The sequence below is a fragment of the Panthera pardus genome, unplaced genomic scaffold (assembly GCF_024362965.1).
Source record: "Panthera pardus isolate Hobbes unplaced genomic scaffold, ASM2436296v1 HiC_scaffold_11, whole genome shotgun sequence".
NCBI classification, from domain to species: Eukaryota; Metazoa; Chordata; class Mammalia; order Carnivora; family Felidae; genus Panthera; species Panthera pardus.
In genome coordinates, this window is record NW_026526666.1 from 66,608,937 (window position 1) to 66,620,833 (window position 11,897).

Consider the following 11,897-nt stretch of genomic DNA (forward strand, 5'->3'; position numbering starts at 1 on the left):
ATTACTGTTGAGTGTGTTCGTTGACACAACCTTTCCTGGGGGCTATTTGACAAGTAGCTATCAAAAGCCTTAAAAAAAAAAAAAAAAAAGCCTCTGGCCAATCAATCTTATTTCTAAGAATTTATCCTAAGGAAATAATTAGGCAAATTCACAAAGAATGTTCATTGTAGTAATGTTTATTGTAGCAAAAATTGGAAACAAACAAAATACCTCAAGAGGAAATTGGCTAAATTAAAGTACATCCACACACCGAAATATTAAGCAATTTTTAAGGTTATGTAGATATATTAATATGAAAAAATGTTTATCACATTTGTAAATAAAACAAGTAACAAAAAGTATATTTTTGTAACGGTAAATAGACAGACAAGGAATTCCAAATTTACTATATTGTCTAAAATGTTTTGTAATGTTTTATCAGAACAAACAATAATAATGTTTCGATTTGGGAAATTGAACGTTTCACTTCAGGGATCCCTTTCTTCAGGAAGTCTCCCTTAACCCTCCTTTCCTCACTCCCACCTCAACCCTGTTTCTCATCGTGAGGTCACTGATGGGTGACTGTGTCCCTAGTTGGTCCATGAACACTTTAAGGGTCCTTCACAACTGATTTATCCTCGAGCCCTAAGGCATTTACTAGGTGCTCAAAATGAATGAAATTAAAGACCCGTTCTCTCGAGTTTCTGTGAATCATCTCTCAACTGAATGGAATCGAACCGAACGAAAGCCCCTAGGTCTGACCCTGTCCAACTGGAACTGAAGGTAAGAAGAAAAGAACCTGAGTGGGAATGGGATCTAGGTTCCCATCTTCCTCGACGCTCAGCCGCACTGTAACCCCGGGCAAGTTGAATTCCGGGCCTTGCTGAACATCGGCGGTCTTGTCTCTAAAACGTGGAACGTCACACCTCCCCCCAAGGACTGGGTACCAAGCAGCACAGCGCAACATCAAGAGTTTATCAGGGTAGCGGTACACATTAGGCGCTCAAAAATACAAGCAAATAGTTGGGCAATGAACAGTACTCTCCGAGCGTTTGTCCCAGGCTCAGCTGCGCCCAGCCAGAAAGCTGTGGAGACAGGAAGCCTGGCGACACTGGGCGGCCGCCGCTTCCGCACGCACCCTGCAGACGCCCGGGCTTGATCCAAAGAAGGGCTGCGGCCGGCTGGGCTCAGGGGCTCTGCGCTGGGGATTCTCGCCGCGCTCTCAACTCGGTGCCACCGCTGCTTCGCCCTCAGGTGGCTCCCTGGCCCGCTCCTCTGCTGAAAGGGGTCGAAGGCCCGGGGAGAGGCGGAGCACCAGAGGGTCCCGCGGACCCCAGAGGGAGAGGTGCTGAGAGGGGCCTCGGGCCAGAATTCCATCTGCCGCGCCCAGCCTGACGCCGTGCCTGGAACCGTGCACAACTTGGGCCTTGGGTAGGGGTCTCCTCTGGTCTCCTGAGTTCGAATTCTTTTCTGTCCCGTACTGCTTCTGAGATGGGGGCCCCGTCACCTCACCTCCCTGGGTCTGTGGTCTCACCTGTCAAGTGGAATAATAGAACTTGCCTCGCAGACTCTGGCGGGACTTAAGGGCCTGGAGGGGAATCGCGAGGCGCAGGGCCCCTCACAGGAAGAGCGCCCGAGAAGTCAAGGGCCACGATGAAAGAGGTTCTTTCTGGTTGCAGAACTGTGCCTGGGTCCCTGGCCCCGGTTTAGGCCGGATCCGTGGCTTTGACCCCGTAAAAGGGCCATTGTAGCGGGCTCGGGGGCGGGGACAGCAAACCAGGCTGCACTTCTCTGTCCACGCAGGGGTGCACGCGGCTGAGACTCTTAATTAACACGGCGAGAGTTGATCCGGAGGAAAATGTTGTCGTGGTCTGTGTGTGTACAGATGTGAGTGTATCCACACGCGTGTTCGTGCGTCTGTGGTTGTGCGGGAAAACAGCGTGTATGGGGCAGCCCGCGTAGATTCCTTCTCCCAAAGGTACCTTCCTTCCCCCCTTTTCTCCGCGCCCCTTTCCCGGTAAAGAGTTTCAGCCAAACTAACGGAATCTGGAGCGGCCAGGGGAGGGCTGGGGACGGGAGGGGCGATTCCGTCCCGGAGCCACCGGTTTGGGGATAATTACTTTTAATGTCAGAAAGATTTAGTTTAATATCATCTCTATTAGGCTGCCGGGAGGGTAATTAAACGGGACGTGCCGCAGCCGGCAAACAGATGGCGTCTGCTTGCTCCGAGGCCGCGGGCAAACAGCGCAAAAGTCAATGCCTCCCGGGTCCCCCATCAGCGCCCCCGGCCCTGCTCCTACTCAGCGCCACCACGCCGCACCTCCAGCCCCCTCCACACCCTCAACCCCAACTCCAGCCTCACCCTGGGTCGCCACTAGGGCCATCCCTTTGAACCCCACCCCTTTGCGGGAGGGGTCCTGGGGGATGGGGCCAGCAGCGAACACGGGTGGAGGTGGATTTTCCTGGCTGGGAGAACTCACCCGGGAACCCCAGACGCCGGCGCAGCAAATGATTCTGAACTAAGAGGAGGTGCTTGAGGGAGTGTGTTTGTGCCTGATTGTGTGAGGATGAGCTTTCTGCCCTGAGCCGCCTCATTCGTCCCAGTGGTCTGGCTTTCTCCGTGCAGGGTCCAACTTCAGGGCCCTGGAACAGGGTTGGGTCCATGGACTAGCGAGGGCACATGTCTGTGAGCATATGCTTCTATCTAGGTGTTCAGTCACTGACCAGGGAGTCTGTGGGCATCTGGGTATGAGGTCAAGTACAAAGTGGATATCCTAGGATGAGGGCATGATTATGATCGCTGTGAATTCAATCAGACTTTCTGAAGGGGTCCTCTGGGTGAGAAGGCAGCTTCAGAGGTGAGTGCACCCTGTGGGTGGTCACTGCAAGCAGATGTGAGGGTGTATCCAAGACTTTCACAGAATGAGGTTCCACGTGCAGGATGTATGTCCAGGTGTGAAGCCACCCTCTGGTGTGTGTAGAAGGTAGTCCCTGCTGCCTCAATTTGGGCACCACTGGTAGCTAGCACAGCCACAGCCCTCAGGGCTGCTCCCTTGGGGATCAGTCCAAATCAGGACTAACCCCAGGATGGCCTGTAGAGGTATGAGTGCAATGACCTCTGCCTAGGATGACTCTGCCTCCCTCCATTCATGACACATTCACTCCCATGAGCACCCCAATCTCAGATGTATCAGAAGAAAGGCTGTAGGTCCCAGACCTGTTGAGTGATGAAGGCAAGGAAAGAGGAGCCTGCTCTAGGGGTGAGCAGATTCCCCCTCTGGGCAGGGTTCCAGGATGTGGACTCTGCCTCCTAAGGAAATGAGGTTCCTCACACTCTAGTGGAAGAACGTGGGGTTCCCAAGTCCTTGTGGCTGGACCCTTGGCGCCCCCAGGTTCACTGAACTGAAGTTGAGGACACAGTGGCCTGGCCTCAAGCAAAAAGAGGAGTATCTGGGCCACCGCTCTCCAAAAGCTAGGCTTATTCCTATAGTTCAATTCATTTCGGGTTTAAAATAATTTCTGAAAAACTTTGTCCAAGGTAGCTCTGGGAGAAGACACCAGACACCCTGGTGCGGGATTCAGTCGCAGTCCTCCCCCTCTCCCACATGTCCTCCTGCCAGAATGCAGCTAACAGAGAGATTTCCTTAACCTTGTAATGTCAAGGTGTTCTAAGGTGGGGTCTGGGTCTTCCACTCCTGCCAGGACATAGTATCCCAGATTCATTCCCTTACCTGACTCCATGCAGGACACGAGGTGGAGCTGACCCCTTGCTCTCTCCCAAACATATTCTCAGGCTCCAGCTAGTGGAATTTGTTAGGAGCAAAGGGTCTGGTTTATGTTACCATCACAGACTCTGTCAGGGTGGGAGGGCACTTGCCCGAGGGCCTGGTCAGCTTTCTGGAAGCTCTCTGCCCGGCTCTTCCACACACCACCTTCTTCCCTCTCCCTCTTCCTCCCTCAGCCTGGCCATCCCGGACAGCATCCTAGGAACCTCCCTGCGAGGCTCGGTGAACTGGGGTGGGGCCCCACTTTTCTTGCCTTCCTCCCCCAGTCGCATGTGCCTAGCATCAGAGAGGTTGGGCTGGCGGGTCGCCGCCCACGAGTTGTGCCAGTGGAAAGGGGTGCGTTCCTAGGCCGGGGGCGGGACACTGAGTCTAGGCGCCCAGGACCTCCGCGACTCAGGCTGCGCGGGCCAGAACCCCGTGGCCCTGGAAGTTCTAAAGAGCATCACAGAAACGCATGATCGGGAGTGGAGGGAGAACAACGTGAAAGCTCGTTTTTTCTATTAATTAAACAAATTTTCTTTACTCTGAAGGAAAGAGAAAAGTGGAGAGTAAAAATGAGAGAGAACACTGGACCGAGGAAAAGACAGAAAGAAAGGGCACAGAGAATCACAGAGAAACCCAAGGTGATCCTGCCCGAAAACCGCGGTATTAATTCCAGATGTTGCCATTCAAAAGGGAAACAAAATCCAAAACCTGTTACCTCCTCTGCAGATCGAGCTGTTCCTCAGGGCCGTGACGTCAGTACGGGAGTGGAAGGTGAAAGTTAAAACTACTCCTGGGGGTCCGTGGCGACCTTGTCTCAGGCCGGGAAGGACGGACTGACCGATGCGCGTCCTGCGTTCAAGAGGATCTAGGGAGACAGAGAGGGCACGTTTTACTTTCGTTTAAAAAAGAAATTAAACTTTTTGTTAATTTGAAACAAAAGTGACAAAAAGAATCCCACCAGCACCTAAAGGAAATCAAGATGCTGCAGAAGTGAGGAAAGGAAAGAACAAGAGGAGGAAGAGGAATGGAATTAAGGGTTGGGAAAGGAAGCGCAAGGGAACTGGAAGGCTCCGACGGGAAGCGTCATCTCAATTCTCTCCCGTCTCCTCTTTAACAACAGAAATCCTCATAAACCATACTTACCCTTTTTTGATGCCTATCGTATCAGGAATTTTAAAATAAAGGATCTGTGTTTTAAAAGGCGGCAAGAGAAAAATACAAAACAGCTCCCAACTACCCCAAACGCATTGGACTTGGTAGAACAGAGCCGGAAGGAGGCAGGAAAAATCGTCTTGGCATTTATGCTATATGCCCTCTCCCTTCCCCACCCCTGCGTCCCCGTTCCACCCCACCCCGACCGCGGTAATTGAATTGTCACCTGCCCCTATCCCGCCCCCGGCCACCAGGGCCACTTGGGAAACTCGGCCTTGCCAAGCGCCCGGGGCCTCTGAGAGCCGCGCAGCGGAGCCCGCGTCCTAGAAGCCGAGGGGTTACACACGGCTACGTAGAGGCGCACCGGACACGGTAATTAGGCGCAATTCACACGCTCTCGGGCGCACGGAAACTACTTGTCACGATATTTTCAACGCTCCTCCTAGCCTACTTTTTTCCACTCCTTCCCCGGCGCGCCCCTCCCCTCCCGGAGGCACTCTGTGGAGCTTTTGGAGTTTCGAATCTTTCGGACACTGTAGAATGCGGGGCTCCCCGGGCGCGGGCCCGGCCAATCAGAGCGCTGTCTGCCTCCCCTGGCCAATGGCAGGCGCCACATTGTTGTCCAATTCTGTCTAATGGAGCCCTAAGGAGCAACAATAGAGCGGGCGAGCGGCTCATTGAGAGTCTGGCAGCGCCGGGCAACTGGGGCGCGGCTGTGCGCAGCGTCCCGCGCGCTCCGCGAGGGGACGCCGCGCGGCGAAGGCCGGGTCGCGGGTTCCAGACAGCCGGTCCCTAACCAGTCCCCCGGCTCGGATTTCCGACGGAAGCGTTGGACTGCGCAGCGTTCCGAGGGGGTCCGGAAGTTCGGACATGGTGACCGAAGGAGGGTGACGTGGTCAGATAAGGGACCAGGGGGCAAGGGGAAGAGGCCAAGAGCGCCTGCATCGCGAGCGGAGCTGCGAGGTGCGAGAAGCGCCAGCGGAGGAGGAGGATCCCCGAGCCCAAGGCAGGTAGTTGAGGGGCGCAGGGAGGGCAGGGGGAGGCGGCCTGGTCTACCGGCCCTGTTGACAAGGCCCGGGCCACGCCGGCCTTAGGGACTTAGCGGCCCCAGGGGCCTGAGGGAAGAGGCCGCTCAGATAGGGAAGGGATCTAGGATACTGGGGCGGGAACAGGAGGATTCGGTTCCGGGCTCTGGCGGGGACCCGGGAATACGGGGACCCAGAAGAGACAGGGAAGAAATTCGGGGCTGGGCCTGCTTAGGCCTTCTAGGTCCGCAGCTCAGGTGAGACTCCGTTGTTAGCCTATAGCCAGTTCCAGAGGCGACTCCTCTGCCTCGGTGCTGTCTCCTGGGCTATCCAAGTCCCAGGATCCCAATTCTGAGACCAGAGCTCTCGAGAATCTGCACTCGAGTAGGGTCCCGCAGAGATCCCAGGATGGGGAGTATGTGTCTGACGATTCTGTCCCTAGACTGGAGGAGAGGATCTTGAAGGCAGTGTGAGATGGTCAGAGAAAAGATCACCCTCCTGTAATACCTAACTTTTCGCAAGATACTTTTTTCTTCTCGACTACTCTCCCAGGCTACAAGACTAAAAATTGTGCCACAGGTTTTACTCCACCCCCACCCACAACTTTTACCTGAAGGGTTTGTTTGTTTTTCCCTCTCATGCACACCTTTCTCTCCTGAGTGAACCCTGGGACCCAGACACCCGTATCAGCTGTTGTTTTGGTGTTGTTTTCCTCACCCCTCAAGCTAACCTTGAGGCTGGGTTTGCTTTTCCAAAGTTTAAGTTTCTTCGGCTTAATTTTCTCTTTAGCCCCCCCCCCCCCCCCACGCCTCCCAAATTCATTTCCACACTCATTTTTCTCTCCCACTCCCTGGAGGCCCCGCTTCATGAAACTTGTACCCCCCACATTTCCACGGGTCCCTGCCCCTCCCCCCGCGCCTAACTTTGCTTTTAAAATATTTGTTTTGCTAGCCTTCACTCTATTTCCTCGAGCCGTTCTTTCTGTTCCTGATTTTTCTAACTCTTCTGCTCTCACCAAAACCTTCAGACCCAGCCAGCTGAACTCCATGTTTTGTATGCTCTGATAGCTCTCTCTTTTTCACCTTTCCACAAAACTGTGCATTTCGCCTCGGTTTTCCTGTTTTGCTCTTGGTATCGGTCTAACTGTTGGATCAAAAATTTTCTCTCTAGTCCGAGTCCCATCAAACAAATATTTCTCTCTACCTGTCTCACTCCAATTAAGCTAAACTTTGGGAAATAATATTTTACTTTTCATACCCTCGTTATATCCACCTGAACCAATAACTTTTCAAACTTTGTGTCTTTTTATTTTTATTTTCCAGCGGAACCATTGAGTCAAACGAAATCTTAGACCCAGCGCATAAATCAGATATAAGAAGAGCCTTGGTGGGGGTGGGGTGGGGGAACTCAGCCTTACAAGGGGGATCAGAAGGCACCTCCTCCCGGCAATTTGGCACCACTAGCCAAACTTCCGCGACCGAAATTTCCCTCCCTAAGCCTGATTTCTTCGTGGGTACGCTGTACCTTAGCACATCGTGCGCTCCTCACCACAAGTCTCTTCCTTCTTCCCACGGTCTTCTACGCCAGGTCCTGCCATGGAGCTGCGCTCTGAGCTGCCTAGCGTGCCCGGCGCAGCGACGGCGGCGGCGACAGCGACGGGGCCGCCCGTGGCGTCTGTGGCGTCGGTGGCAGCGGCGGCGGCTGCGGCCGCGTCGCTACCGGTGAGCGTGGCGGGCGGCTTGCTACGAGCGCCGCCGCTGTTGTTGCGGGCGGCGGAGAAGTACCCGCGGACCCCCAAGTGCGCGCGCTGCCGCAACCACGGCGTGGTGTCGGCGCTCAAGGGCCACAAGCGCTACTGCCGCTGGAAGGACTGCCTGTGCGCCAAGTGCACGCTCATCGCGGAGCGCCAGCGCGTCATGGCGGCGCAGGTGGCGCTGCGCAGGCAACAGGCGCAGGAAGAGAACGAGGCGCGCGAGCTACAGCTGCTCTACGGCACTGCCGAGGGCCTAGCGCTCGCCGCCGCCAACGGCATTATCCCGCCGCGACCTGCCTACGAGGTCTTCGGCTCCGTGTGCGCCGCCGACGGCGGGGGGCCGGGAGCAGGAGCGCCCGCAGGGACCGGAGGCGGCACTGCGGGCTCGGGGAGCTCAGGTGAGCGCGCGGCAGGGTGGGGAGGAAGGGAAGCAGGGAAGGGGCCCCAGGGGACGTGGCCCAGAGACTTACTTGTCTTGGTATGGAATCCCCTTTTCTAAATGCCCGACTGCTAGAGTTCACCGCGCACCCAGGCCCTGTTTTTCACTGCGGGGCCAAATGTAGACCCTGTAATCTTATCTTCTCTACCCAAATGCAGCCAGGTCCCAGTTTCCTTGCTCACTTTGCTCGGAAATCCGCGCGGAAATCCGCGCGTCTCATATTTAACCTTGGTTCTGCTCTTCACGCGCCGTGGTTCCTCTGCTCCTTCCCAACTTTCTTCAGAAATCTGGCCCTCTCCCAGTCTTCCTCCTTCTTCCCGAACGGCTTTCTCTAGGTATTGAAGACACCTCCTTCCTTTTCCCCCTCTGATTCCTTTTCTCAAGTTCCTAATGCTCCCCGGACAACCGCATCCTGCGCCTGCTCCTTCTTTCTAGCTTCTTTCCCCACCTGTCCTGGTTTCCTTCGAGCAGGAACTCTCTCGCTTCCCTGGATCCCCACTCTTCCCCCCCCCCCCCACTACTCCCAGTCTGGCCCCACCCTCTTCTTCAAGAACATCTCGCCTTTTTCTAGGGAGGGAGGAATTAAGTCTGGGGCCATTGGGGGCCTTCTGAGACCCCAGCTTGGCAGTGAAGAAGTTCTTAGGTTTTAATTTTGGAAAGGGTGGATTAGAAATAGGGGCTCTATTTTTACCTGTAGAAAGGCTTGAGATCTCTTAGATACCCAAGGTGCCTTCCATTACAAGCTATGTTGCCCAAGGCCAGAGGGCACCCAGGGCAGAGTTTGCTCTTGGAACGATGAATGTGGAGTGGGGTCTCTATACAGTAGATTATATAGGTGGAAGTTATATTGTCTCCTGGGCCAGGCCACTTCTCCAGGTCAAGGCAAAGATAGGAAGGAGAATAAAGGTGGAAGTGTTGGGGCACAGATGTGGAAAGGGGAACTGAACATTGAATTTACAGGGCCCAAGTGGTTAGGGTCCTGGGTACATACAAAAGAGTGCACCCTAGGGGTAGGGGAAGTGAGACAAAACTGTAGGGGCTCAGAGATTAAGGAATACTGGAGAAAAAAGAAAGAGGCACTGGAGCCCAGTGAATGAAGGTCGTCGGGTTCAGAGAGAGAGGAAACTGGGTCCAAAGGGATAATGTACTGAGGGTGCCGTCGCCTCCCGGCTCCTAATCACTCCTCATATACCCTTTTTTCCCTTCCTAGAAGCCAAGTTGCAGAAGTTTGACCTGTTCCCCAAGACGCTACTTCAGACCGGCCGCCCAGGCAGCCCGCAGCCGCCACCGGGGAAGCCCTTATCACCCGACGGCGCAGACTCGGGTCCCGGGACATCTTCTCCGGAGGTGCGGCCGGGCTCGGGCTCTGAGAACGGCGACGGGGAGTCCTTTTCCGGGTCGCCCCTGGCCCGGGCCTCCAAGGAGGCAGGTGGGAGCTGCCCGGGCAGCGCAGGCCCGGGAGGCGGTGGCGAGGAGGACAGCCCGGGCTCCGCCAGCCCTTTGGGCTCCGAATCTGGTTCCGAGGCCGACAAAGAAGAGGCAGAGGCCGCTCCCGCCCCAGGGCTGGGCGGGGGCCCGGGTCCACGGCAGCGGACGCCGCTGGACATCTTGACGCGCGTCTTCCCGGGCCACCGGCGAGGTGTCCTGGAGCTGGTGTTGCAGGGTTGCGGCGGCGACGTGGTGCAGGCCATCGAGCAGGTGCTGAACCACCACCGCGGGGGTCTGGCGGCCGGCCTTGGCCCCGCCGCGCCGCCTGATAAGGCCGCGGTGGGTGCGGTAGCAGCTGCGGAAGACGCGTGGCCGGGCCGCGTTGATGCCGCCGCTGCCGGGGGGCCGGGGCTGCCCGCGCCGCTGCAGGCCGGCCCCGCTGCCCCTCCGCACCATAGACCTTTGCTGGCCGGCGCCATGGCGCCTGGGGCGCTGGGCTCGCTGAGCAGCCGCTCGGCCTTCTCGCCACTGCAGCCCAACGCTAGTCACTTCGGCGCCGACGCCGGCGCCTACCCACTGGGCGCGCCGCTCGGCCTCAGCCCCCTGCGCCTGGCCTATTCGGCTGCAGCGGCGCACAGCCGTGGCCTGGCCTTCATGGCTCCCTACTCGACCGCGGGTCTAGTACCCACACTCGGCTTCCGCCCACCCATGGACTACGCCTTCAGCGACCTCATGCGCGACCGCTCGGCCGCCGCCGCTGCGGTGCACAAGGAACCCACCTACGGCGGCGGCCTGTACGGGCCTATGGTCAACGGCGCCCCAGAGAAGCAGTAGGCCGGGGGTCCGGCATCCGGGCGGCCCCCAAACGGGGACCCCAGCCTTGATCCCGCGGGCCGCGGGTCCCTCTTCACCCGTTGAGCCTTCTGCGCCCCAGCTCGGGTCCTCTCGCTCAAAGGTGATTTTCAGTTTTGTTTTGGAAGGGTGGAGAGCTGAGCAATAGGGAGCAACTACAGATACAGGTGTTCTCCGAGGGGGTGCGTGGCCCTGACCCTCGTCCTCTAAACCCCTCCTCGAGGCTCTATCAGCTCTAAGAAAGGCGGGGAATTCTTGAGAATTCAGAGGCTGAGGCCGCCACACACGCTCCTGCCTCTCCTTTTTGCTGTGCTCGTCCCGCCCGCCCGCTCTCCAGTGGATGGCAGGATAGTCCGAGAGTCTGTCTTCTGTGTCTCCCTCTCCTTATTAAATTTTTAAAAAAATATTCGCTCTAACAAATATAAATTTAGGATGTATAAATCTCTTGGCACTGAGTCGAGTCTTTGGGACACACATATATATATCGATATCAATTGTAAAAAAAAAAAAAAAAGGAAACAAGTTCTAAGGTGCACTTTCCTCGTTGCGGTATTTGTCGCTCTCTTTGTTGCTTATGCCGATAAGCATGGGTTTCCTTGGTGCAGTGTGAGTTTTTATATATGTATAAATCTATATATAATCTATACATATATATATACAAGCCAGTGTATAATGTTATAAAATGGAATTCTAAGTTATTAATTGTAATCTGTAGGTGACCTCGGTATTAACGTGAAAAATATTCAGAAACAAGCAAAAAAAGGACAAAATGGAAAGAAGTAGACTATGCGCGCATTGTACTTATCAGGTTTTATAGATTAAATATATTGTGAACTCGGGACAAATCCTGCCCACCCGCCCCTCTTGCTTGCGGCCGATCTCTCCCTAAGGAGTGGTCAAGGTGCGCACTGAAGCAGGAACAGAGCGACTAGTGACTGAGCCAGAACCGCCCGCCCGAGGGCGCATCCCCGCCTCCCGGGACTCGCCAAAAGCCCGACCGAAGGGACAGCAGCAGGAAACGCTGCTGCAGAGAATGGCTCACTTTGTGCTTTCCTTTGCATAGACATGAGCTAGAAATAAATGTTATTTTCTAAGAAAACAGCACCGAATCCCGTCCCGCTCCTCGGGCGGCCACATTGAAAAGGTCTTGATTTCCCGCTCGGGCCCCGCAGTGCCAGCATGACTTAAGGCTGGCTGGTGTCCGCCCCCGGGGGGTGCGGAGCCGGAAAACTTTCCGTGGCGCAGGGAAAGGCCCCGCCGACGGGAGTGACGCGCGACTCAGAACCCCGCGAGGAGCGGCGCCCGCTACGCGTCGGGGACCCTGCGTCCTTCCCACTCCTGTTTTGGGCGCGCGGGAGCGGCGGGTCGTCTTGCCATTGCCCTGGATCCTCGGATCGCTGGCAAAGCCTCCTACGGAATTCTGAGAGGCTGGAGGCCGGGTTCCGGTTCTCCCGGGCCGCAGATTTGGGCACAGCACGGGTCGCACACCGCGCGCTTCC

General features: G+C 56.0%; 1 protein-coding gene and 1 long non-coding RNA gene across 5 annotated transcripts; one reads left to right on the forward strand and one right to left on the reverse strand.

Annotated features, from left to right (window-relative positions):
* Positions 1 to 160: 160 nt before the first annotated feature.
* On the reverse strand, positions 161 to 5,379 carry LOC109266902 (uncharacterized). 3 transcript variants are annotated; one of them, XR_002079908.2, is made up of 3 exons: positions 5,128 to 5,379; positions 4,465 to 4,614; positions 161 to 1,896 (listed from the first exon to the last, which is right to left on the reverse strand). It is a non-coding gene; the product is annotated as an uncharacterized LOC109266902 (long non-coding RNA). The 3 variants fall into 3 exon arrangements; XR_002079909.2 differs by lacking the exon at positions 5,128 to 5,379 and adding an exon at positions 4,893 to 5,041; XR_002079907.2 differs by lacking the exon at positions 5,128 to 5,379 and having other exon boundaries at positions 4,465 to 5,043.
* A 136-nt stretch (positions 5,380 to 5,515) lies between these two features.
* On the forward strand, positions 5,516 to 11,499 carry DMRTA2 (DMRT like family A2). 2 transcript variants are annotated; one of them, XM_019449341.2, is made up of 3 exons: positions 5,516 to 5,911; positions 7,514 to 8,077; positions 9,329 to 11,499. In XM_019449341.2, exons 2-3 carry the CDS (start codon positions 7,522 to 7,524, stop codon positions 10,378 to 10,380), a joined length of 1,608 nt encoding a protein of 535 aa, XP_019304886.1. In that variant the 5' UTR covers positions 5,516 to 5,911; positions 7,514 to 7,521; the 3' UTR covers positions 10,381 to 11,499. The 2 variants fall into 2 exon arrangements, with proteins under 2 accessions (XP_019304886.1, XP_053751525.1); XM_053895550.1 differs by having other exon boundaries at positions 5,516 to 5,907.
* Positions 11,500 to 11,897: the final 398 nt, after the last annotated feature.